Here is a 25,620-nt window from a genome sequence, read left to right as displayed (position 1 = left end):
ATAATACCATTGATTAGAACGTATAATTCCTGTGATTTTGTCATTTTCTTCCAGTGATTTGGACCAATAATACCATTGATTAGAACGAATAATTCCTGTAATATTGAAGTGTTTGTGTCGCTTAACTTAGCCATCCAGCGACCACAGTGCACCTCTTTTTCTCTTTTCTTTGCATCATGTGCTGTTTGGGGCCATTTTTTTGCAGTGCCATCCTTTCTGACACTGCAGTGCCACTCCTAGGTGGGCCAGGTGTTTGTGCCGCCCTCTTAGCTTAGTCATCCAGCGACCTCTGTGCAAATTTTAGGACTAAAAATAATATTGTGAGGTGTGAGGTGTTCAGAATAGACTGGAAATGAGTGGAAATTATGGTAATTGAGGTTAATAATACTATAGGATCAAAATTATCCCTAAATTCTATGATTTAAGCTGTTTTTGAGGTTTTTTGTTTTCTTTGTAAAAACCGAATCCAAAACACACCTGAATCCGACAAAAAATCCGAATCAAGTTGGAAAAAGGACCTCTGACACCAGGGGGAGGAGCCATGACACCAGTGGCAGGAGCTAGGCCAGCGGGATAGTTCATCTACTATCCACGCCACCAACTACTCCCTTTAGTAACCCCAGGGTACCCATTTCGGGTACTCTGTTTGGCCATGTACCCTCGCAGGCTTGCTACGCTTCGGGTTACTAAAGAGAGTAGTTGGTGGCGTGGATAGTGAAAGTACTATCCTGCTGGCCTAGCTCCTCCCCCTGATGTCAGTGGTCCTTTGGCCCACTTGATTCTTGCATCTGCCATGACTGCTTTTCCGGCTGCTGGCTGATGCTGTGGCTTCCTGCTGTGAGTACCGCATCCAGTGTGGACATTACAGTGTGGCATAATGTATGTGTGTGTGTGTGTGTGTGTGTGTGTGTGTGTGTGTGTGTGTGTGTGTGTGTCTGTGTGGGCTTGGGGTGCTGCAATGTGGCATAATGTGTGGGCATCACAGTATGGAAAAATGTGTGTGTGGGGTGGGGTGTGCTGCAGTATGGCATACTGTGTGGGCATTACAGTGTGGCATAATGTCTGGGAATTACAGTGTTGTATAATGTGTGGGGACTTCAGTGTGGCATAATGTGTGGGCACTGGTGTGTGTGTGGGGGGTCATTACATTGTGGTGCAGCTCACCCCGATGTAGATCGGAGCACATAGTGGTGAGTTCACAGGGAGTTCTCTATCTTCAGGTGTGTGACCGCCTGTACCAACCTATCCCCTGGTTTGTGACCCCCCCCCCCCCCTGTTCTCCCCTACCGCCCTCCTATTTGTGACTCTCTGTACCAACCGACCCCCTCCGTTGTGTGACCCCCTGTAATCTCCCTACCCCTGTATATGACACTCTGTACCCCCCCAATCTAGTGTGTTTGTGACACCCTGTACCCCCCCCCCGTGTATGACACAGTGTACGCCCCCTGTGTGTGTGTATTTGTGACACTTTGTACCCCACTCTACCTGTGTGTATGTGTCACCTTATACCTCCCCTCTCTGTACAAATGGGGCCCTTACAAAATTTTGCTATGGGGCCCACAACATTCTAGTTATGCCCCTAGGTTTATACCATTAATATGAAGATTAACTGCTATGTAAATATTCCTAAATATTTGATCTTTGGGTATTATTAGATGTAACAGTTTTCTCATTGTCTTTCTCAGGTGGTCCTCGCATCAATGCCCCACAAAAAGCTTGTAGCTATAAAAATCATTAAAAATAGGCATAATGCAAGCAGTCTTCTGCGGGAGCGGAGAGTGCTCCTAGAAGCACAAGGCTGTCCCTACTTAAGTCATCCCTACGCCGCACTTCAGTCTAAGGTATGTAACTTCTCACTGCTTTGCCCATATTCTAGAGGACTTTGGGGGTAATTCAGACCTGATCGCCAGGCTGCGTTTTCATACAGTGGGCGGTCAGGTTTAAACTGCACATGTGTATGCACCGCAATGCGCAGGTGCGTCGCACGGGTACAAAGCGGATCGCTGCTCAGTGATGGGTTTGTGTGAAGGATCCGTTCGCACGGGTGTTCGCAAGGAGATTGAAAGGAAGGTGTTCGTGGGTGTCAACTGACTGTTTTCAGGGAGTGGTTGGCAAAACGCTGGTGTATCCAAATGTTCACAGGGAGGGTTCCTGACGTCAATTCTGGTTGCGGACAGGCGCAGGCACTGGGGAGGGGGAGCGCTTACCTCCGATACCCACAGTGACTTCTCCTTTAAAAAGTCTGCCATGCGCTGTCCAAGCCGGCTCCTCACAGATGCATTACTAAGAGGAGACGTGGCCATGCTGAGCCTGCTGGAACATCCCCGCCTCCTCCCAGTAATGCATCTGTGAGGAGCCGGCTTGGACAGCGCATGGCATAGCATGCTGCGGCGGCAGACTTTTTAAAGGACAAGTCACAGCGGGTATCGGAGGTAAGCGCTCCCCCGCACTGGGGGTGGAGATTGGGGGGAGCGCCAATATGTGATTTTTTTTCTGCGTCCCCTCCCCAACCTCAAAACATTCTAGCGCCTCTGCTTCTTTCCACACTGTGCTGTGAGAGGGATCTGATCGGATCCCTCCTAGCATCCCCGCGGCTGACGCATCACTTTGCACTTGTGCAGACAGATTCCCGGGGCTGATACCAAGAAGACCAGTGACAGACGCTCATCGCAAAGGACAGCTCTTATTGCATATGTTAGTACCACTGCGATGCCGATGCAATGTGTGGTGGAATGTATTCCACATTCTTAGTGCATCCTGCCCTCTGTATGAGTTACCCAGATTGGGTCAAACACCTCAGTTATGTCTTAGATCAGTAATTTTCAACTTTTTTTTACTCGCGGCACACCGAACAATGGCCCTCATTCCGAGTTGATCGCTCGCAAGGCGATTTTAGCAGAGTTACACACGCTAAGCCGCCGCCTACTGGGAGTGAATCTTAGCCTCTTAAAATTGCGACCGATGTATTCGCAATATTGCGATTACAAACTACTTAGCAGTTTCAGAGTAGCTTCAGACTTACTCGGCATCTGCGATCAGTTCAGTGCTTGTCGTTCCTGGTTTGACGTCATAAACACACCCAGCGTTCGCCCAGACACTCCTCCGTTTCTCCGGCCACTCCTGCGTTTTTTCCGGAAACGGTAGCGTTTTTAACCACACGCCCCTGAAACGCTGTGTTTCCGCCCAGTAACACCCATTTCCTGTCAATCACATTACGATCGCCGGAGCGAAGAAAAAGCCGTGAGTAAAAATACTATCTTCATTGTTAAATTACTTGGCGCAGTCGCAGTGCGAATATTGCGCATGCGTACTAAGCGGAATTTCACTGCGATGCGATGAAATATACCGAGCGAACGACTCGGAATGAGGGCCAATATTTTAAAACTGCCAAGGCACACCATCAGTTCCCCACAGAAAAAAAAACAAAAAACACATATTGGCCCTCATAGTAAAAAAAAATCTACACATACATTGGCCTACACAGAAAAAACAATCACATTGCTCCCCACATAAATCATATTGCTCCCTACATAAATCCTATTGCTCCCCACATGAATTATTCACATTGCTTCCCCCATAAATCCTTATTCTCCCCACATAAATCCTATTGTTCCCCACAGGAGAAAAAAAATAACAACAAATATTAGCCCCTACCGGTCAGCTGTCCTCCTCCCTGTCCCTCAGTGGCGGGGATTGTTCATAGTGGAGTGCTGCGAATACTGAGCAGTGGGTGGTTGGGCAGGTGTGGATGTGGGTAGGCAAGGAAAGCTGTGTATGCAGGCAGGAACTGAACTGGAAGATGTGTGTGCAGGTGTGTGGGCTGGCTGGGTGGTGAGAAGTGGCGGCCGTGACCTATGATATCACACCACCACGTCTTCAAGGCATACGTCACGGCCGGAGCACGACTGATACTCTAAGAAGAGCCCGGGCCAACAGTTCACTCTGAAGGTGCAGGAAGCTGCTCTGGCTCCGCGGCACACTATGCAACTGGTCGCGGCACCAGTGGCGGAACTAGCGAGCGGTGGGCCCAGGTGCGACAAAATGCTTTGGGCCCCCCCCCCCCCCCCCACATCCCCCCCCCACACACATCCCATCCAAGTCCACCCCCTCACCCCTGGAGAGGATCTGGTGAGGGGGACCTGCTCAGGGCCAGAGAAATGGATACCTAGCAACAGTGCCGTAACTAGACATTTTAGCACTGTGTGCAAGAAACGGCATCGGAGCCCCACCCCTGCATGCAAAACAGGGGCAGTGCGCGCCGTAGGCGAGCGCAAAAATACATAGTGGCTTGGCTTCGTGGGGAAGGGGTGTGGCCACAAAATAATACCAATTCATAAAACGGTACACAGTAGTCTCCATTATTCAAATTACGCTGCACAGTAGCACCACTACACCAGGTAGAGACCCTTTTACACCTTACAGCGGACAGATTCCTCTTTTTACACATTACAGCAGACAGCGTGCACTTTTTACACATAACGGCAGACAGCGTGCCCTTTTTACACATAACGGCAGACAGCGTGCCCGTTTTACACATAACGGCAGACCGCATGCCCTTGTTACACATAGCGGCAGACAGCGTACACTTTTTACACATAACGGCAGACAGCGTGCCCTTGTTACACATTACGGCAGACAGCATCCCCTTTTTACACATAACGGCAGACAGCGTCCCCTTTTTACACATTACGGCAGACAGCGTGCCCTTGTTACACATTACGGCAGACAGCGTCCCCATTTTTACACATTACGGCAGGCAGATTCCCCATTTTTACACATTGCGGCAGGCAGATTACCCCTTTTTACACATAGCGGCAGGCAGATTACCCCTTTTTACACATAGCGGCAGGCAGTCCCCCATTTTTACACATTGCGGCAGGCTGATTCCCCCTTTTTACACATTACGTCAGGCAGTCCCCCCTTTTTACACATTGCGGCAGGCTGATTCCCCCTTTTTACACATTACGTCAGGCAGTCCCCCCTTTTTACACATTGCGGCAGGCTGATTCCCCCTTTTTACACATTACGTCAGGCAGTCCCCCCTTTTTACACATTGCGGCAGGCTGATTCCCCTTTTTACACATAGCGGCAGGCAGTCCCCCATTTTTACACATAGCGGAGGGCAGGCCCCCATTTTTACACATTGCGGCAGGCTGATTCCCCCTTTTTACACATTACGTCAGGCAGTCCCCCCTTTTTACATATTGCGGCAGGCTGATTCCCCCTTTTTACACAATACGTCAGGCAGTCCCCCCTTTTTACACATTGCGGCAGGCTGATTCCCCTTCTTACACATAGCGGCAGGCAGTCCCCCATTTTTACACATAGCGGCAGGCAGGCCCAAGAAAAAAGAAAGAGAAAGAAAGAAAGAAAGAAAAAGAGAAAAAGAAAGAAAGAAGAATTATACTTACCCTCTCCGCCGGCTCAGGCTCCTCGGTGCAGCCGCGTCAGACGATTCCCGGGCAGTAGAGGAGGTGGAGGACGGAGGTGAAGAAGGGAGCCGCAGCAGCGCTTTGTTACTGGTGGAGGCGCTACTGCTGCTGCCCCTCTGCTTCCCTATAGGCTGTTCTCGGAAGACAGCCTATAGTGAAGCAGAGGGGCAGCAGCAGCAGCGCCTCCACCAGTAACAAAGCGCTGCTGCGGCTCCCTCCTTCACCTCCCTCCTCCTCCTTCCCCCGTCAGTGCCGCTTCTCCTCTCCTCTCCTCTCCGGGCGGCTGTGTGCTGCGGGCAGCGGTTGCCTGCAGCGCACAGCGGCATGTAATGAGTCAGTTTGACTCATTACATGTTTGGGCCCCTGGACAGAGGCGGGCCCCAGTGCAACGCACTGCTTGCACTGCCGGTAGTTCCGCCTCTGCGCGGCACACTAGTGTGCCACAGCACATTGGTTTAAAAAGCCTGTCTTAGATACTTGCCAGTTTTTACCTTTTTATTTTTATAGCCCCAAATCATCTGGACCATGAGTATATTGTTAACAGGAATGGTCCAGCCATTCATGTTTAACTATTACTGAACACCCGCCAACTACAAATGTGTTAATAGTGATGACCTCCTCATTCTGTCAGTACAAAGCAGCAGCAGAGAATGGGGTCAAGCATCTGAGAACTAGAAAACGCCTTTTATCAATATCAATTGTACAATAAACAACCCATATTTATTACAGTACCTGGAACCAGTAGACATATTATATACATGTATTCATATACTGCCAGCGTGATGACTATTAACAGATACAGATTTATCAAAGGTGATCAGTACGAGAGAGATCCCGTCGGTCAGGAGACCGATCCCAGGAGCCTGACAGCTGGGATCCCGGCGGCCAGGCTTCGGGCCCGGTGGCGACCTTCGGTCACCATAGGGTTCTATTCCCCTCTGGGAGATGGCGTGGACCACCACCCAAGAGGGGTAACCAGAGACTCCGACCACCAGTATTTCAGCTGGTGTCGAGATTTCTGGCGTCGGTATCCTGACCGCTGTAATCCCGGCAGGCAGTAAATTGACTGCCTCCCTATCAAAGATCATATAAAAATCAAAACCATTCTGAGGATTATTGCGGAATCACTGTCAAACAGGTCAAGCCTTCTCTAATTAAATTAATGAAAACTACTATGCATCCTCCTGAACAGTTAGCCAGGTCCCTCTTGGGATCTTGGACATACCCAGGCCTGAGTAATTAGTATCTGCTTTACCCCTCTTGGCATCACTGAATATAATCTTGCCTAGACAGCTACTCCAGTAGCTGTTTTGGCAAAGACATCACTTCTGTTCAGTATGGGACTGGGGATTGAAGGCCCACTGGGGAGACAGAGTGGTACTAGCCCATGTTTAGGGGTGTTGCCAGTCTCCAGAGGGGGTGGGGTCAGTCACCAAATTGGTTTGCCAAACCATTAGAAAGTGCATGAGCTGGGTCCCTTGATAAATATATATATGTATGTAAACACTGCTAGTGCATGCATGCAGTGTCGTATCTATAATGGGTGCAGTGTGTGGTGCACCTGGGCCCCTGGGTCCAGAATGGGGCCCACATCGCACACACTGCTTCCATTTTTTGTATACTTACCTTTCTAGTGTCTGTGTGTGGGCCCCCTCCTCTCCCGTAGCCGGCAGCATCGCTGTTAGTGCTCTGAGCACTAGAGACACTGACAAGGTGTCAGAGTCTACAGCGCATGCGCAGGTCTCCGAAAAAATGGCCGCTGCACCATTTTTCCGGTGACCTGAGCATGTGCCGTAGACTCTGGAACTGTGTCAGAGCCTCTAGTGCAGGGGTGGCCAACCAGTCAGAGTCAAGGAGCCAAAAAATCTTGTTAGGTACGTCAAAGAGCCGAAGGCAAGCATGCAAAAATGGGGTGTGGCCTTGTGCCTGCTAGGCACCGCCCCTGGTGTAAAATACATTGAAAAAGCCAGATCCACATAAAATTAATTTTTATAGCCAGATCCAACATAAAATACATTGAAGAAGTCACCTCCACATAAAATAATTGAAAAAGCCAGAACCACATAAAATATAATGAGATGATTCACATACACATAGTACACTTCAGCTCTCCCATGTGTCACTCCAGTCAGCTCCCCTACATGTCACTCCTGCTAGAACCCTCATGTGTCACTTCAGAGCTCCCCCCACCTCATGCCATTGTAGCAGCTCCTTATTACCCCTTTCACACCGCACAAATATCCCGGTATCGACCCGGCATATTTCCAGGTGGACACGGGTTGGTGTGCGGTGTGAATGGGTCATGGTCGAATTCCTGGGTCGCCTGACCCGGTAATTCAACCCAGGTTATAAGCAGTGTTATTCCTGGGTTGAATACCGGGTCAGTGGCAGCGTAAACGGGTTCCGGGTCAATGCGACCCAGGACCCGTTTACTACATAGGGAGAGGCGGCGCGGAGATGAGCTCATCTCCCAGCACCTTCTCCACCCTCGCTGCCGCCCCCCACCCCCTACAGCTATGGTAACCAACCCAGCAAATTGCCAGGTTGGGAAGCCACCTGTTAGGGTCCAATGCTGGATCCCACTCGGGAAGGACTGTTTCTAATTCCCGAGTGGGATCCTGCATTGGCGATGTGAAAGGGGGTTAAGAATCCTCTGTTTGACGGTGGGTAGTTTATCTCTAGTATCTGGCTCCCTCAGTCCACAGCCCTCGTAGTGCTTCTGCATGTCTTTCTGGAGTGCAGTGGTTAGCGGATCTGTTGTGGTCAGGTGACTGAGTGTCGGGAGCCACATTTAAAGAAAGAAAGAGCCACATGCGGCTCAAGAGCCACTGGTTGGCCACCGCTGCTCTAGTGCTCAGAGCGCTAACAGCAGCGCTACTGCTACGGGAGACTAGGGGGCCCACACACGGAGACTGCACACGGGTCTCCTCCTCTCTAGATACGCCCCTGCATGCATGATACTGTACCAGAGTAATAAAAGCAATGCACTGTGGAGAATAAACCATAGTCCTGTGCAGTATAAAGTAACAAATGTATAAGAGCACAGTCTGGAACCTGAGGAGGAGGTGGGCCCACCTCTGTACCCCTCTGGGCCAGTCCAACACTGCTTCTGTTTGGGACACAGCAGATGTAATAAGTATGAGCAGTCATCAGGCTACACATTCTGAAGTTGCCTCTATTAGAGCGGAATCTGAATGGAAAACTTGTAATATTGTAGTCACTAGGCTTCAGCGGCTACTGCCAAACAAAAAAGCTAAGCTTTTCAGAGCTTGACACATTCGGCTAAATCACAGTCCCCAAAGGGGACCCTTAACTGATCCTGAAATTCTCCAGATGTTTTCATTTACTGCAATTCTACATTGATACATCTCCCCTGCAGAGGTAAAAGGGCCCTGTTTATCTTGTGTAGTAGTCAATATACTTTCTCAGCCTGGATATTTCTGTTGTGAAGCTACTGCCATAGAGATTCAAATACCCGGGGCCAACAAGAGATTGGCCGGGCCCAAAGGAGGATTTACCACAATGCAACCAAAGTAGCTGCTTGGGGCCCTGTTGGTCTCAGGGGGCCCGCCAACAAGGCTGTATAAAGGGCATTTCTGGCATTATTGCACCCCTCAGTGACTGTGACTGTATTGACTATATATCAGTGACTTTAGTGTGACTCCATTATATGAGGTCTGACAATTAAGTTAGCGAACTCACCACCATGTAGTAGCAGATTTACCACTAGGCAACCAAAGCAGCCGCAAGGGCCCGGCGGGTCCCAGGGGCTCGCCGACAGATCATGGAGTCACGGGTCATTTCTGTTTTCCGCCGAAAATGTCTGAGCGCTGGTCTGGCTGAAAACTCCCGGCAGGCTGTCAGTGACTAGTGCACTAATTGGGGTTCCCCGTCACTCTACGAAGAAAACGACACCAAAAAAACAAAAAACTCATGTCGACCTTTTTCCATGTTGACCTTGTTCCTGTCGACCTTTTGCCCATGTCGACCTTTTGCCCATGTCGACCTATTGGCGTCGACCTGAGGTGTGTCGAACTTTTTGTTGTCAACCTGGAGTCCCAGACCCGTTCGAGGATGGGGGAACGAAATCGATGTCTTACTTAGGGCCCCATGAGGTCTAAATCCGCCTCTGGTCGGGCCCCAGTACTGGAATACCCTATAAGAAGCTGTGCACTGTACCATCATTTTGCAGTATTTCTCCATGGGGTTGTAGCCATGCCACCCTGGTACTGTCTGTGACCCCCCCCCCCCCCCTTCCCCGCTCAGTGCCCTAAATGCATCTGTAGATCTTCATATTTTTGTGTCTTAAAATTAACATCTATGCTTTTAAATTATATTTTTCTTTATCAGGGATTTTTTTTCTCTTTACAGGCCCATGCATACTTCATTATGGAGTATATTTGTGGTGGCAGCATCAAAGCACTAATGAAAACATGGAAACACCTGGAGACTGACAAAGTGCGGTAAGTAAATAACTACTAATGAGATAAGAAGCATGATGTCACTGAGGGTGGGTAGAAATAAAATAAATGTGAACAGGTTTGTCAGACGAAGGACTGGGGGGAAATGGGGGCTTGGCTAAAAAGATGATCTGAGATGGACGTCCGCTTCCGGAAGCCTGATGTGCGGATGCTGAGCCTGTGAGCTCCACTACACCGGCCACCCCAGCTACCCTTTTCACGGCTGCAAAGCGTCTCATAGCGGGATCACACCACCGGAGACTGTGTGGGACGAGTACCGCCGCATGAATCAGTACTTCCCCGTTATGCCAGGTGGTAAATTGCGCGGTCAGAAGGAGAGGAAGCTGCACCACACATTATCCAAGATGGCGCAGGACGCCGTTTTCTCTCAGAAACAGCATGACTCAGCTTCCCTCACCCAGGAGGACGGTTCCCGCACAGCTGAATCTGATGATTTTTCAGAAGAGGATTCACTCCCAGCTCCTCAGGCTAAAGCTAAAGCAGTAAAGTTACCACTACATGACAAGTCATTGGGGGTCATTCCGAGTTGTTAGCTCGTTGCCGATTTTCGCTATACTGCGATTAGTCGCTAACAGCGCATGCGCAAGGTACGCAGAGCGCATGCGCTTAGTTATTTTACACAAAAGTTAGGTATTTTACTCACGGCATAACGAAGCTTTTTCATCGCTGTGCTGATCGTAGTGTGATTGACAGGAAGTGGGTGTTTCTGGGCGGAAACTAGCCGTTTTATGGGAGTGTGCGGAAAAACGCAGGCGTTCGAGTTGCAAAACGCAGGAGTGGCTGGAGAAACGGGGGAGTGGTTGGGCAAACGCTGGGTGTGTTTGTGACGTCAAACCAGGAACGAAAATGACTGAGCTGGTCGCAATGGCTGAGTAAGTCTGGAGCTACTCAGAAACTGCTAAGAAATTTCTATTCGCAGTTCTGCTAATCTTTCGTTCGCACTTCTGCTAAGCTAAGATACACTCCCAGAGGGCGGCGGCTTAGCGTGTGCAATGCTGCTAAAAGCAGCTAGCGAGCGAACAACTCAGAATCACCCCCATTACACCATGCAGACATGCAGCTTACACATACCGACATGGTGACAGCTATTAAGCAGGCCATCAGTCAGGCCCGGCGCTACCCGCTCAGCGAAGGGATGCAGTGCAGGGAGGCGCTGGGAAGGAGAGGTGCTGTCCCTGCTCTGCATCCCTTCCCTGATGCTGCGCCGCCTGACCTGTCCCCCCTGCTGCCGGCTGCTGTGCCTGTCACTGTATGACAGGCAGCGACGCCGACAGCATGAAATGCCTACTGCCCTCCCCTCGCCTGTAACAGCGACTGTGTGCACTGCAGATCCGAAGAGGGTGCGGAGCTACACGTGATGCAGGGGGTGGAGCTACACAGGATGCATGGGCGGGGCTACATGGACCAGGCTGCTGTAGCTGTACAGAGGAAGAGTAATTACAGTGACAGCCAGCCAGACTTAGGTAAGTGGAGGGAGAGAGAGAAATGTATGTATGTGTGTGTGCATGGTGGGTTGTGTATATATTGTGGGGATGTGTATGTGTGTGTGTGTGTATGGTGGGGATGTGTGTGTAGTGGGGGTGTGAGGTGTGTCTGTGTGTGCACGTATTATGGATGCTACTATTGGCTACAGGGGGGCATTACGTATAACAACGCTACTACTGAGGGAGGGGGCATTACGTATAAGGACGCTACTTCTGGGGGGGCATTACGTATAAGGATGCTACTATTACTACTGGGGGGGTACTACGTATAAGGACGCTACTTCTACTACTGGGGGGACATTATGTATAATGACGCTACTGCTGGGGGAGGGGGCATTACGTATAAAGACGCTACTACTGGGGGGGCATTACGTATACGGATGCTACTACTACTACTACTACTGGGGGGCATTAAGTATAAGGACGCTACTACTACTACTGGGGGCATTACGTATAAGGACGCTACTACTACTACTGGGGGGCATTACATATAAGGACACTACTACTACTACTGGGGGGGCATTACGTATAAGGACGCTACTACTACTACTGGGGGGGGCATCATATATAAGGACGCTACTACTGGGGGCATTACATTTAAGGAAGCTACTACTGGGGGGGCATTATGTATAAGGATGGTACTACTACTGGGGGCACATTACATATAAGGACGCTACTACTACTGGGGGGGCATTACGTATAAGGATGCTACTACTACTGGGGGCGCATTACATATAAGGACGCTACTACTACTGGGGGTGCATTATGTATAAGGACGGTGCTACTACTGGGGGCGCATTACGTATAAGGACGCTACTACTACTGGGGGGGCATTATGTATAAGGACGGTGCTACTACTGGGGGCGCATTACATATAAGGACGCTACTACTACTGGGGGGGCATTATGTATAAGGACGCTACTACTACTGGGGGGCATTACGTATAAGGATGCTACTACTACTGGGGGGCATTACGTATAAGGACGCAACTACTATGGTGGAGCATTACATGGGGCATTATGTATAAGGTGAATAAGATTGTGCTACTGTGTGGCGTAATTTTAAATGGGGGTACTATTGTGTGGCCATGCCCCTTCCTTGTGAGACCACACCCCTTTTCCTTTGGCATGCTCTGACCTTTTGTGAAATATGGGAGGGCGCAAATTTATAGTTTGCAGCGTGGTGCCGAACACCCTAGCACCGGCCCTGCCATCAGTCCATTGTTTAAAGAACAAACGTCTGATACAACAGACAACTGGCACAACTCACACAGAGTCCTCGGCATTAAAAAAAGATTAGGGGAGACTTTTGCAGACGTAGCTAATCTTAAAAAAACCTCCTTCTCGAAACACTAAAGATATCCTGCAACTGCATAACAAAATTCAAGATTTAGAAAATAGGTCACGCAGGGGGAACCTCAGAATTATTGCCTTTCCAGAAGCTGTAAAGGTCAAGATTTATTTGATTTCATAAAAAAGTCCTTGTTAGAAATGCTCCATGTACAAGAGAGGTGCTCTGATCTGATTATAGAAAGGGCTCATAGACTGGGCCCGGTGAGACCATAGGAGGGCGCTAGGCCCAGGGCTGTGATATTCAAGCCATTGAACTTCCTTCACAAAGAATTATTGTGGTCTGCATCTCGCAAGATAAAGCAGCTTACCTGGGAAGAACATAAGATTCTACTCTTTCAAGATTACTCAGTAGAATTGTCCAAAGCAAGACGAGATTTTGCCCCTTTATGCTCCCGTCTTATCCAAGAAGATAGAAAATTTGCCCTCCTGTATCCGGAGTGGCTGCGCCTATATAGTGGCTCACAGTTTGTTGATTTCCTGTCCCCCATGGATGCGGAAGCATATCTCAAAGAATCGTCTGCTGCCACTACGTTCACTTCTGGACTGTCAGACTGCGAATGATATCTTGCTTATTTCTTGCTGCTGTTTGTGTTCATATTATTCTTTTTTCCTGACATTACTGCTGCATTGTTCCGGATAAAACTAACCCACATTGAGGATACATGATCAAATATCATACCCCTGGATTTTTTACTCTCACCTACATCTCACATGCTACTGGCTATATCGTCATCAGACCCATATATATGGGAACTTTCATTGGAATTTTCTGTACTATTATGTGACCTTTTTTATATAGTGACGTCTGATGGCTCTTATGCCCTCTGATGTTTTAATGTCCTTCTGTATTCCTGTTGAATAAATTTCTTTAAATTAACTGCGCACTGAGTATCTTTTTGTTCGGACGAGCAGCTGCACTTGCTAGGTGACCAGTCTCTCTAGAGATAAATAATGTATTGTCTAGTGTTGCGCTCAATCCTAGCTAATGCGGGTGATTTTATCTGGTCCTATGTGGATAGTTACACTTTTGGGTTATATAGCGCTCTGCCCCTGGTGTTGCTTAGTAATATACTAGAGTGGTGATAAAGTATCTGCTGATTAATTCACAAGAATACAATGGGGTTGATCATGCATGTAAAATCTTTTAATGAATTTGAGATGTGGGATAATGATGATATTAAAAGTCACTTTGTCTGGTGCTAGTGGTAACACCTTAAGGTCTCTCTCAGAGACTTGGCCGTATCATAATCATAACCAGCCTTATTCAGTAACTTGATCACTTGCGTACATTAGCTTGTGACCGCACTGATATTGCTGTCCAAATAGTCCAATACAAGTTACTGCTATAAATTATCAGATTTCTTGATGTACTTTCTAGAAAGTAGTGAATTGAAAAAATGGGGACCATTTTTGCATAAATGAATAGAATAGGGCTGCGGCATACCGCTTGTCCTTATTCAATGTGTGCACACTATATTAAAATAAAATTAAAGTTTCTGAGTTTCTTCACAGCATTGTAAGACAATTAGTGTAGGCAGTGGTGTACTGAAAGGGACTCCGGACTGTCCTCCTTCCCCCCTTTGCCTCCGGAGATGCGGCCATACACGGTCACTACCCGGGCACTGCTGCGCTGAGGGGATGGGTCCTGTATTGGGGATCGCCTGTTAGCAGATGCGGCACATGCTTCCCATACGGAGACTCATCTCGTTGTCCGCCTCTGCCGTCCACCTTGTCCCGGTGCCGGCTTTCTTCCTCCACTCATCTCCTCTCCGTCCGATGCCCTCCTCTGCTTCCGGATCCGGGGTCACGTGACCGAGGTGATCCTTCTGTGGAAGTGATTCACCAAGCGTCTTTAGTGCTGGTTATTCTCTTTGCTGTAAATCTGGTGCAGTTGCTCCAACGCGTTTTAGCCTCTGCAAGGCCTTCCTCTGGGAGAAGTGAATGATTATGATAATGATTCCTTCGATTTTTAAAGGCTGTCCATGTGTCCTCATCCAGTCATGTGGTCCAAATCCCTGGCTGTTATTGGTCTGATCCCTTCTTCATTAAATTATCGTCAGTCTGGACATTTCTTATAATAAACTTCGCAGGCATCTATCTTTGTCAGTTGTTTTTCTTATTGCATAGCCTCATATAGTTTCCTCTATAAAGACTTTTTTACTATATGTTGTATGTTGCAGTATGCACATGTACCCTATATGTAGAATCTCTAGATTCTGATATGCACATACGCATGTGCATAGACCCATGATCCCACAGGTACCAACATACGTATATGCATATACATACAAATATATATCCACCTACATATATCCACATATATACGTATGCATATCTATGAATTATATATAAATGCATAAACGTGCAGAAGTGTTAATTTGTTTATTGCATATTCACTACTAGGCAAAAGGGTGGTGCTTGATACGTGTTATTTCTTACATATTATCGATTTCACCTCATTATCACGATTTAATCCAAATGGGGGCAGGGTCCTTAATTCGTACATCCACCTGAGTTCTATGGTATTGATCTTTTCAATTAAGTCACCCCCTCTCCAGTTGGGGTGTACTTCTTGTATCCCTATAAATTTCAATGAATGGGAATCACTGTTGTAATGATATTTGAAATGTTTTGAAAGATTGTGTTCCTCAAGTCCCTTTTTGATGATGCGAATGTGTTCGCTAATTCTTGTTTTTAATGAACGTGTGGTACGTCCTACATACTGCTTTGTGCACCTGCATTCCAACAGATAAATAACTCCTTTGCTGTTGCAGGTTAATCTATATTTAATGTTGTAGGTTTTGTGGGTATTGGCAAAACTGAAGTTTGTTACTGGTTTGGTGCTCATGGGTCCCCCATTCCTGCACCCTAAACACGTTCCACAGTTATAGAAGCCTGTTTGGGTTTTAATTGATTGATGTAGGACTGTGTCATTTGTGTTGGCTGTAGATGACTATGTACTAATTTCTGCTTTAAATCAGGCGCTTTTCTAAACACAACTTAAGGTTTCGTGCTAAGTAAATCGTTAAAAATTTCATCCTCCATAAGGAGTGACCAATGTTTGTTGAGAATGTGTTGTATTGATCTTGCTTGTTGTTTATAGTTAGTGATAAACATTACCTCTTTTGAGTGGTCCCTGTCTTGTTTATCTTTGTATTTGAGTAGCTGAGCCCTATCTGTCTCCCCTACTTGGTTGTATGCCTCCTCTACTAGATCTTCCTTGTATTCCTTCTCTCTGAAATCTGCCATCAGTTCTTTACCTTGAGTTAGATAGTCTGATTTCTTAGAGCAGTTCCTTCTCAATCTAGTGAATTGTCCCTTTGGGATTGTCCTCAACCAATTAGGGTGGTGACCGCTAGTAGATAGAATATAGCTGTTTACATCAACATTTCTCTAACGTCCTAAGTGGATGCTGGGGACTCCGTAAGGACCATGGGGGAATAGCGGCTCCGCAGGAGACTGGGCACAAAAGTAAAGCTTTAGAACTACCTGGTGTGCACTGGCTCCTCCCCCTATGACCCTCCTCCAAGCCTCAGTTAGATTTTTGTGCCCGAACGAGAAGGGTGCACACTAGGTGGCTCTCCTGAGCTGCTTAGTGAAAAGTTTAGTTTTAGGTTTTTTATGTTCAGTGAGACCTGCTGGCAACAGGCTCACTGCATCGAGGGACTAAGGGGAGAAGAAGCGAACTCACCTGCGTGCAGAGTGGATTGGGCTTCTTAGGCTACTGGACATTAGCTCCAGAGGGACCGATCACAGGCCCAGCCATGGATAGGTCCCAGAGCCGCGCCGCCGGCCCCCTTACAGAGCCAGGAGACAGAAGAGGTCCGGAAAATCGGCGGCAGAAGACGTCCTGTCTTCAACAAGGTAGCGCACAGCACTGCAGCTGTGCGCCATTGCTCTCAGCACACTTCACACTCTGGTCACTGAGGGTGCAGGGCGCTGGGGGGGGGGCGCCCTGAGACGCAATATAAACACCTTGGATGGCAAAAAATGCATCACATATAGCTCCTGGGCTATATGGATGAATTTAACCCCTGCCAGAATACACAGAAAAACGGGAGATAAGGCCGCCGAGAAGGGGGCGGAGCCTATCTCCTCAGCACACAGGCGCCATTTTCCTTCACAGCTCCGCTGAAAGGACGTCTCCCTGACTCTCCCCTGCAGTCCTGCACTACAGAAACAGGGTAAAAAAGAGAGGGGGGCACTAATTGGCGTAATAATTACAAATAGCAGCTATAAGGGGGAAAAACACTTATTTAAGGTTATCCCTGTATATATATAGCGCTCTGGTGTGTGCTGGCAAACTCTCCCTCTGTCTCCCCAAAGGGCTAGTGGGGTCCTGTCCTCTATCAGAGCATTCCCTGTGTGTGTGCTGTGTGTCGGTACGTTTGTGTCGACATGTATGAGGAGAAAAATGATGTGGAGACGGAGCAGATTGCCTGTAATAGTGATGTCACCCCCTAGGGGGTCGACACCTGAGTGGATGAACTGTTGGAAGGAATTACGTGACAGTGTCAGCTCTGTATAAAAGACAGTGGTTGACATGAGACAGCCGGCTACTCAGCTTGTGCCTGTCCAGACGTCTCATAGGCCGTCAGGGGCTCTAAAGCGCCCGTTACCTCAGATGGCAGATATAGACGCCGACACGGATACTGACTCCAGTGTCGACGGTGAAGAGACAAATGTGACTTCCAGTAGGGCCACACGTTACATGATTGAGGCAATGAAAAATGTTTTACACATTTCTGATAATACGAGTACCACCAAAAAGGGGTATTATGTTCGGTGAGGAAAAACTACCTGTAGTTTTCCTGAATCTGAGAAATTAAATGAGGTGTGTGATGATGCGTGGGTTTCCCCCGATAACAACTGATAATTTCTAAAATGTTATTGGCATTATATCCTTTCCCGCCAGAGGTTAGGGTGCGTTGGGAAACACCCCCTAGGGTGGATAAAGCGCTCACACGCTTGTAAGAACAAGGGCTCTACCCTCTCCTGAGATGGCCGCCCTTAAGGATCCTGCTGATAGAAAGCAGCAGGGTATCCTAAAATGTATTTACACACATACTGGTGTTATACTGCGACCAGCAATCGCCTCAGCCTGGATGTGCAGTGCTGGGTTGGCGTGGTCGGATTCCCTGACTGAAAATATTGATACCCTAGATAGGGACAGTATATTATTGCCTATAGAGCATTTAAAAGATGCATTTCTATATATGCGTGATGCACAGCGGAATATTTGCCGACTGGCATCAAGTCTAAGTGCGTTGTCCATTTCTGCCAGTAGAGGGTTATGGACACGACAGTGGTCAGGTGATGCGGATTCCAAACGGCATTTGGAAGTATTGCCTTATTAAGGGGAGGAGTTATTTGGGGTCGGTCTTTCAGACCTGGTGGCCACGGCAACAGCTGGGAAATCCACGTTTGTACCCCAGGTCGCCTCTCAACATAAGAAGACGCCGTATTATCAGGCGCAGTCTTTTCGTGGGCAAGCGGGCAAAAGGTTCCTCATTTCTGCCCCGTGACAGAGGGAGAGGAAAAAGGCTGCAGAAATCAGCCAGTTCCCAGGAACAGAAGCCCTCTCCCGCCTCTGCCAAGCCCTCAGTATGACGCTGGGGCTTTACAAGCAGAATCAGGCACGGTGGGGGCCCGTTTCAATGAATTTCGGCGCGCAGTGGGCTCACTCGCAAGTAGACCCCTGGTTCCTTCAGGTGATATCTTAGGGGTACAAATTGGAATTCGAGACGTCTCCCCCTCGCTGTTTCCTAAAGTCGGCTTTACCGATGTCTCCTTCTGACAGGGAGGCAGTTTTGGAAGCCATTCACAAGCTGTATTCCCAGCAGGTGATAATCAAGGTACCCCTCCTGCAACAGGGAACGGGGTATTATTCCACACTGTTGTGGTACCGAAGCCGGACGGCTCGGTGAGACCGATTCTAAATCTAAAATCTTGAACACTTACATACGGAGGTTCAAATTCAAGATTGAGTCACTCAGAGCAGTGATTGCGAACCTGGAAGAAGGGACTACATGATGTCTCGGGACATCATGGATGCTTACCTTCATGTCCCAATTACCCTTCTCACCAAGGGTACCTCAGGTTTATGGTACAGAACTGTCACTATCAGTTTCAGACGCTGCCGTATGGATGGTCCACGGCACCCTGGGTCTTTACCAAGGTAATGGCCGAAATGATGATACTCCTTCGAAGGAAGGGAATTTTAGTTATCCCTTACTTGGACGATTCCCTGATAAGGGTAAGATCCAGGGAACAGTTGGAGGTCGGTGTAGCACTATCTCAGGTAGTGTTGCGGCAGCACGATTGGATTCTCAATATTCCAAAATCGCAGCTGATTCCGACGACTCGTCTTCTGTTCCTAGGGATGATCCTGGACACAGTCCAGAAAAAGGTGTTTCTCCCGGAGGAGAAAGTCAGGGAGTTATCCGAGCTAGTCGGGAACCTCCTATAACCGAGCCAAGTCTCAGTACATCAATGAAATGGTTCTGGGAAAAATGGTGGCTTCCTACGAAGCAATCCCATTCGGCAGATTCCACGCAAGAACTTTCCAGTGGGACCTGCTGGACAAATGGTCCGGGTCGCATCTTCAGATGCATCAGCGGATAACCCTGTCACCAAGCACAAGGGTGTCTCTCCTGTGGTGGTTGCAGAGTGCTCATCTTCTAGAAGGCCGCACATTCAGGACTGGGTCCTGGTGACCACGGATGCCAGCCTGCGAGGCTGGGGAGCAGTCACACAGGGAAGGAATTTCCAGAGCTTATGGTCAAGCCTGGAGACATCACTTCACATAAATATCCTGAAGCTAAGGGCCATTTACAATGCTCTAAGCTCAGCAAGACCTCTGCTTCAAGGTCACCCGGAGTTGATCCATTCGGACAACATCACGGCAGTCACCCACGTAAACAGACAGGGTGACACAAGAAGCAGGAGGGCAATGGCAGAAGCTGCAAGGATTCTTCGCTGGGCGGAAAATCATGTGATAGCACTGTCAGCAGTATTCATTCCGGGAGTGGACAACTGGGAAGCAGACTTCCTCAGCAGACACGACCTCCACCCGGGAGAGTGGGGACTTCACCCAGAAGTCTTCCACATGTTTATAAAACTCGACAAGTATTGCGCCAGGTCAAGGGACCCTCAGGCAATAGCTGTAGACGCTCTGGTAACACAGTGGGTGTACCAGTCAGTGTATGTGTTCCCTCCTCTGCCTCTCATACCCAAGGTACTGAGAATTATAAGATGGAGAGGAGTAAGCACTATATTCGTGGCTCCGGATTGGCCAAGAAGGACTTGGTAACCGGAACTTCAAGAGATGCTCACGGAGGATCCGTGGCCTCTACCTCTAAGAAGGGACCTGCTCCAGCAAGGACCCTGTCTGTTCCAAGACTTACCGCGGCTGCGTTTGACGGCATGGCGGTTGAACGCCGGATCCTGAAGGAGAGAGGCATTCCGGATGAAGTCATTCCTATCCTGATCAAAGCCAGGAAAGATATAACCGCAAAACATTATCACCGCATTTGGCGAAAGTATGTTGCGTGGTGCGAGGCCAGTAGGGCCCCGACGGAGGAATTTTCAACTAGGTCGATTCCTACATTTCCTGCAAACAGGAGTGTCTATGGGCCTGAAATGGGGGTCCATTAAGGTTCAAATTTCGGTCCTGTCAATTTTCTTCCAAAAAGAACTAGCTTCAGTCCCTGAAGTTCAGACGTTTGTGAAAGGGGTACTGTATATACAGCCTCCTTTTGTGCCTCCAGTGGCACCTTGGGATCTAAATGTAGTTTTTGGGTTCCAAAAGTCACATTGGTTTGAACCACTTAAATATGTGGAGTTAAAATATCTCACATGGAAAGTGGTCATGCTGTTGGCCCTGGCCTGGGCCAGGTGCATGTCAGAATTGGCGGCTTTATCCTGTAAAAGCCCTCATCTGATTTTCCATTCGGACAGGGCGAAATTGAGGACTTGTCCTCAGTTTCTCCCTAAGGTGGTTTTCAGCGTTTCACCTGAATCAACCTATTGTGGTGCCTGCGGCTACTAGGGACTTGGAGGACTCCAAGTTGCTAGACGTTGTCAGAGCCCTGGAAATATAGGTTTCCAGGACGGCTGGAGTCAGAAAATCTGACTCGTTGTTTATTCTGTATGCACCCAACAAGCTGGGTGCTCCTGCTTCTAAGCAGACTATTGCTCGTTGGATTTGTAGTACAATTCAGCTTGCACATTCTGTGGCAGGCCTGCCACAGCCAAAATCTGTAAAAGCCCATTCCACAAGGAAGGTGGGCTCATCTTGGGCGGCTGCCCGAGGGGTCTCGGCTTTACAACTTTGCCGAGCAGCTACTTGGTCAGGAGCAAATACGTTTGTAAAATTCTACAAATTTGATACCCTGGCTGAGGAGGACCTGGAGTTCTCTCATTTGGTGCTGCAGAGTCATCCGCACTCTCCCGCCCATTTGGGAGCTTTGGTATAATCCCCATGGTCCTTACGGAGTCCCCAGCATCCACTTAGGACGTTAGAGAAAATAAGAATTTACTTACCGATAATTCTATTTCTCGTAGTCCGTAGTGGATGCTGGGCGCCCATCCCAAGTGCGGATTGTCTGCAATACTGGTACATAGTTATTGTTACCAAAAAAAATCGGGTTATTGCTGTAGTGAGCCATCTTTTCTAGAGGCTCCTCTGTTATCATGCTGTTAACTGGGTTTAGATCACAAGTTATATGGTGTGATTGGTGTGGCTGGTATGAGTCTTACCCGGGATTCAAAATCCTTCCTTATTGTGTACGCTCGTCCGGGCACAGTATCCTAACTGAGGCTTGGAGGAGGGTCATAGGGGGAGGAGCCAGTGCACACCAGGTAGTTCTAAAGCTTTACTTTTGTGCCCAGTCTCCTGCGGAGCCGCTATTCCCCCATGGTCTTTACGGAGTCCCCAGCATCCACTACGGACTACGAGAAATAGAATTATCGGTAAGTAAATTCTTATTTTTTCCTAAAGGTCTTGGTATGTAGGTTACCCTCTTCTACAAAGATGTTCAGGTCTAGAAACTCCATACTACTTTTACTGTATTTTGTTGTAAATTGAAGATTATTGTCATTCTTATTCATGTATTGTATAAATTCAATGAGTGTTTTTTCTTCTCCTGGCCAAATGAAGAATATGTCATCTATGAACCTTGTCCAGAGCACGAGATTCCGCCCAAGCTCTGATTTTGTCCAGATAAACTGGTCTTCCCACTAGCTCATAAAGAGATTGGCTTAGCTGGGTGCGAATCTCGTGCCCATCGCTGTGCCTGTCGTCTGGAGGTAATATCCTGTTAAATGTCTGAATATTTTCTAATCCATCATTTCCTTTTCAGGGATTGTATAATGTGTGCCGTAGGTACACTCTGGATGTTGCCTACATTCCCTCCCCCAAGTACAGTATGCATGCTAAGCTTTCGGCTCAGCTTTTAATTTCTTATTACAGTTACTCATGGGGCCATACTGGTACTGTTATGGTTTTACATTGTATCCTCCTCCTTTTTAGGTCTGTTGATCTCTCCTCTATAGGACCACCAGACGACGACCGTCCTGGTCATAGTGTTGGGAAAAAACTAGAGGTTCAGAGTTACGTTCTATTTTAGTTGTTTTTCCTCTGCGAGAGTGCGTTACCAACCCACATTGTTTCTATATAGCTTGGTGGATGGCCAGAAGTAGGGGCGAATGTTCTATGGATCACACTCCGAGCAACCTGTTGCTGCTTAAATTGTATGGAAGTTATCCCTGTTCTGTTTCAAATGTTATTACGTGTTTCTTTTGTTTCTATTTTAGAGTGCCCATGGGTGCTTTTCCCTCTTCTTTTCCCATGCATCTATTCTTCACATGATTGCTTGCACTTCTAGACATGATTCAGCATGATCTTTATGGTTGTCTGGGCTCCTTGGACTCTCTGAAGGAAATGCTCTTTAAGTTATTGTATCCACATGTACGATCTCTGAGTTGCGGTCATGGCTATGAAAATAGGTAGCTGGAATGTGGGGGGCTTTAACTGCAACTGTATCCTCATGTATTTAAAAAAAGCTACACTTGGATATCATGTGTTTACAGGAGATTGCACCTTATCCAGAGTGAAATCCTCAAGTTAAATATTCTAGGCTGGAAAGTCCTCATGTCAGCTTCCTATAATTCAAAGGCGTGAGGGGTTGCTAGGTCTTCTGTATCAGTAGAGATCTCATATGTAATTATTGACCCTATGGGGCGTTATGTTGTGTGTAATTTGATTTATGAAAATATGTGGTTTGTTTGTGTCTCTATATATGCGCCAACTGTATATTCCTTGACATTCCTGATGAAACTTGTGTCTATACTGCTTCCACACATATACTTACCTATGGTTTTATGTGGGGACCTGAATCTTGTTTCTATCCCTCAACTAGATACCTAGTCCACCACTCCCTCTAACATGAGGCTCCCGAAATAAGGAGTTCCAGAATTTGCACGGAAGCTCCAACTGTTAGATTCCTGGTGCATGTTGCACCCGACTGACAGGGAATGCTCCTGCCTGTTGGCAGCTACTGGCCGTATGTCTAGGATAAATTTCATATTGACATCGATAACTTTACTTCCAAAAATATCTAGGGTTGAGATTGGGCTGATAACGATTTCTGATCATGCGGTTGTCTGGGTAGAATTACAAGTAGCTCTTGATAGGGGTGGTTCTATTCGGTTGCGGTGTCCTTCTATAAAGACTTCCCATACCTTCAAGGAAGGGATATTTACAGCTTAGGATAATTTTGAGATGGACAATTTAGAGACGAAATTGACTAACCCAGTCTTATATTGGCAAGCTTTTAAAGCAACGTTCAGGGGGGTTATTATTTCACACACTACTGCCCATAAGAAGACAGCCATTTTGCAGTTCACTCAAGCACAAGATTTATTGACTTCCTCTTTCCAATTATATAAATCTAACCCCTCCGTGACCACTAAAGATTCTTATAATCGTGCTAGGCAACAATTTGAGAATATATTTATTAAGATGGAGGCTTCTTATTCTCTTACAAGAAATTGCAAAAATCATTGATTTGCTAATAAATCTAGCAAACTGCTACCTAATTTACTAAGAGTACAACGTACACCCTCTACAATTGTCCCATTGGTGAGTGCGGATGGGACTACCACCACATCCAATACTCAGATAGCTGAGGTGTTAAAAGATTTCTATACCGCCCTGTATTCGGCCCCACAAACACCTACTTTACAGGATTCTCACTTTTGGGAGAATTTTTCTCTACAGCAATTGTCAGACTCATTAGGTGACTTATTGCTTTATAAGATTTCTACAGAGGAGGTTACATCGGCAATTTCCCATTTGAAACTAGGTAAGACGCCGGGCCCTGATGGCTTCACCCCTGAATTCTATAAGCTACTTGCCCCCCGCATTATACCTATTCTGGTTTTGGTCTTTAACACTATATTAGATTCTGGTGACTTGCCATTGCATTATAACACAGCACATATTAGAGTTATTCTTAAACCCGGTCGGAATCCATCTGACCCTGGCTCATATAGGCCAATTTCATTATTGAATATTGAATATAAAATGTTGACAAAAATTTTAGCGAGTCACTTGAAATTGATTCTTCCAACAATTATTCACGAAGATCAGATGGGGTTTGTGCAGGGTAGGAGTTCTGTGACCAGTATATGCCGATTATTGATGGCGGTGGGTGGTTCCCAGGGCACCATGTCAAACACACCACAGGCTATTTTTTCCTTGGACGCCGAAAAAGCTTTTGACATGGTGCACTGGGACCATCTCTATGATGTGCTGCTGCGCTTCTCTTTCCCAAGAAAATTTGTAGGTTTTCTCGAGACTCTCTACACGAAACCCTCCTCGCAACTAATATGTAATAGCTTACTTCCAGACCCCTTTCCAATATTGAGAGGAACCTGTCAGGGATACCCTCTTTCCCCATTACTGTTTATATTGGCATTGAAACCATTGGCTATCACCATACATCAATCCCCGTTGTACCAGGGAATTCATATAGGCACCAGAGATCTCCGTGTATCATTATTTGCTGACGATATGCTCCTATTCCTCTCCAATCCAGTTCATTCCATTTCAGTAATTTTGGATCTAATTTCTCAATTTGGAAGCATATCGAGGTATAAAATCAATATAACCAAGTCAAAATTATTATTTATAAACAGGAACACCCATTATGCAACAAAAAAAAGAAGGGTAAACTTATCTGGCGCTACTGATATATGAATCTCCTGTACCACAGATCTTCCAATTCTTTCAGTGATCGAATTTGTATCCACCCAAAAACAAATGGAGTTGGATATAGTGAAGTACAGTTTTTAATACATAAGACAGTGAATATCACATGAAAAACATCAATTATAAAATCACATAAATGCTCCACACATATAACATAAAACCAATGGTCGCCTTAATGACTGTGATTGTAGTGAAATTACCAGATGTAGCGAACTGACAAAGCAGTTCAGAACCAGCATGTATGATGTGAGTCCCGGGCTCCCACCAATGTTTTGTCACCACGCTGGATCAGTGACTGATGAAACCCAGTTTAGCTGATCCAGCGTGGTGACAAAACATCGGTGGGAGCCCGGGACTCACATCATACATACTGGTTCTGAACTGCTTTGTCAGTTCGCTACATCTGGTAATTTCACTACAATCACAGTCATTAAGGCGACCATAAAAGGTTAGTTTGTGCAGCAGTTTGGATTGGCTACAAATCGCCAGTGGAATTCACCTCCAAACCACTGGATTTACTATTCAGCGGCATGGAAGGTAAATCTTATACAGTCACTGATATGTGGCTTTTGGGGATGGTCTAAGTGCCAGCAATGT

The 25,620-nt window shown here is 47.2% G+C and overlaps 1 protein-coding gene across 1 annotated transcript in view; it reads left to right on the top strand.

Moving 5' to 3' along the window:
• Positions 1–25,620, top strand: part of LOC134991012 (protein kinase C delta type-like) — a 34,990-nt gene that overhangs the window by 9,137 nt on the left and 233 nt on the right. The window contains exons 2-3 of the mRNA XM_063950727.1: positions 1,686–1,841; positions 9,804–9,895. Of these exons, the coding sequence (XP_063806797.1) occupies positions 1,686–1,841; positions 9,804–9,895 (248 nt within the window). The remainder of the gene's footprint in view (positions 1–1,685; positions 1,842–9,803; positions 9,896–25,620) is intronic.

The sequence above is a fragment of the Pseudophryne corroboree genome, chromosome 2 (genome assembly GCF_028390025.1).
Source record: "Pseudophryne corroboree isolate aPseCor3 chromosome 2, aPseCor3.hap2, whole genome shotgun sequence".
In the NCBI taxonomy this organism is placed as follows: Eukaryota; Metazoa; Chordata; class Amphibia; order Anura; family Myobatrachidae; genus Pseudophryne; species Pseudophryne corroboree.
This window is presented reverse-complemented; position numbering and strand designations above follow the sequence as displayed.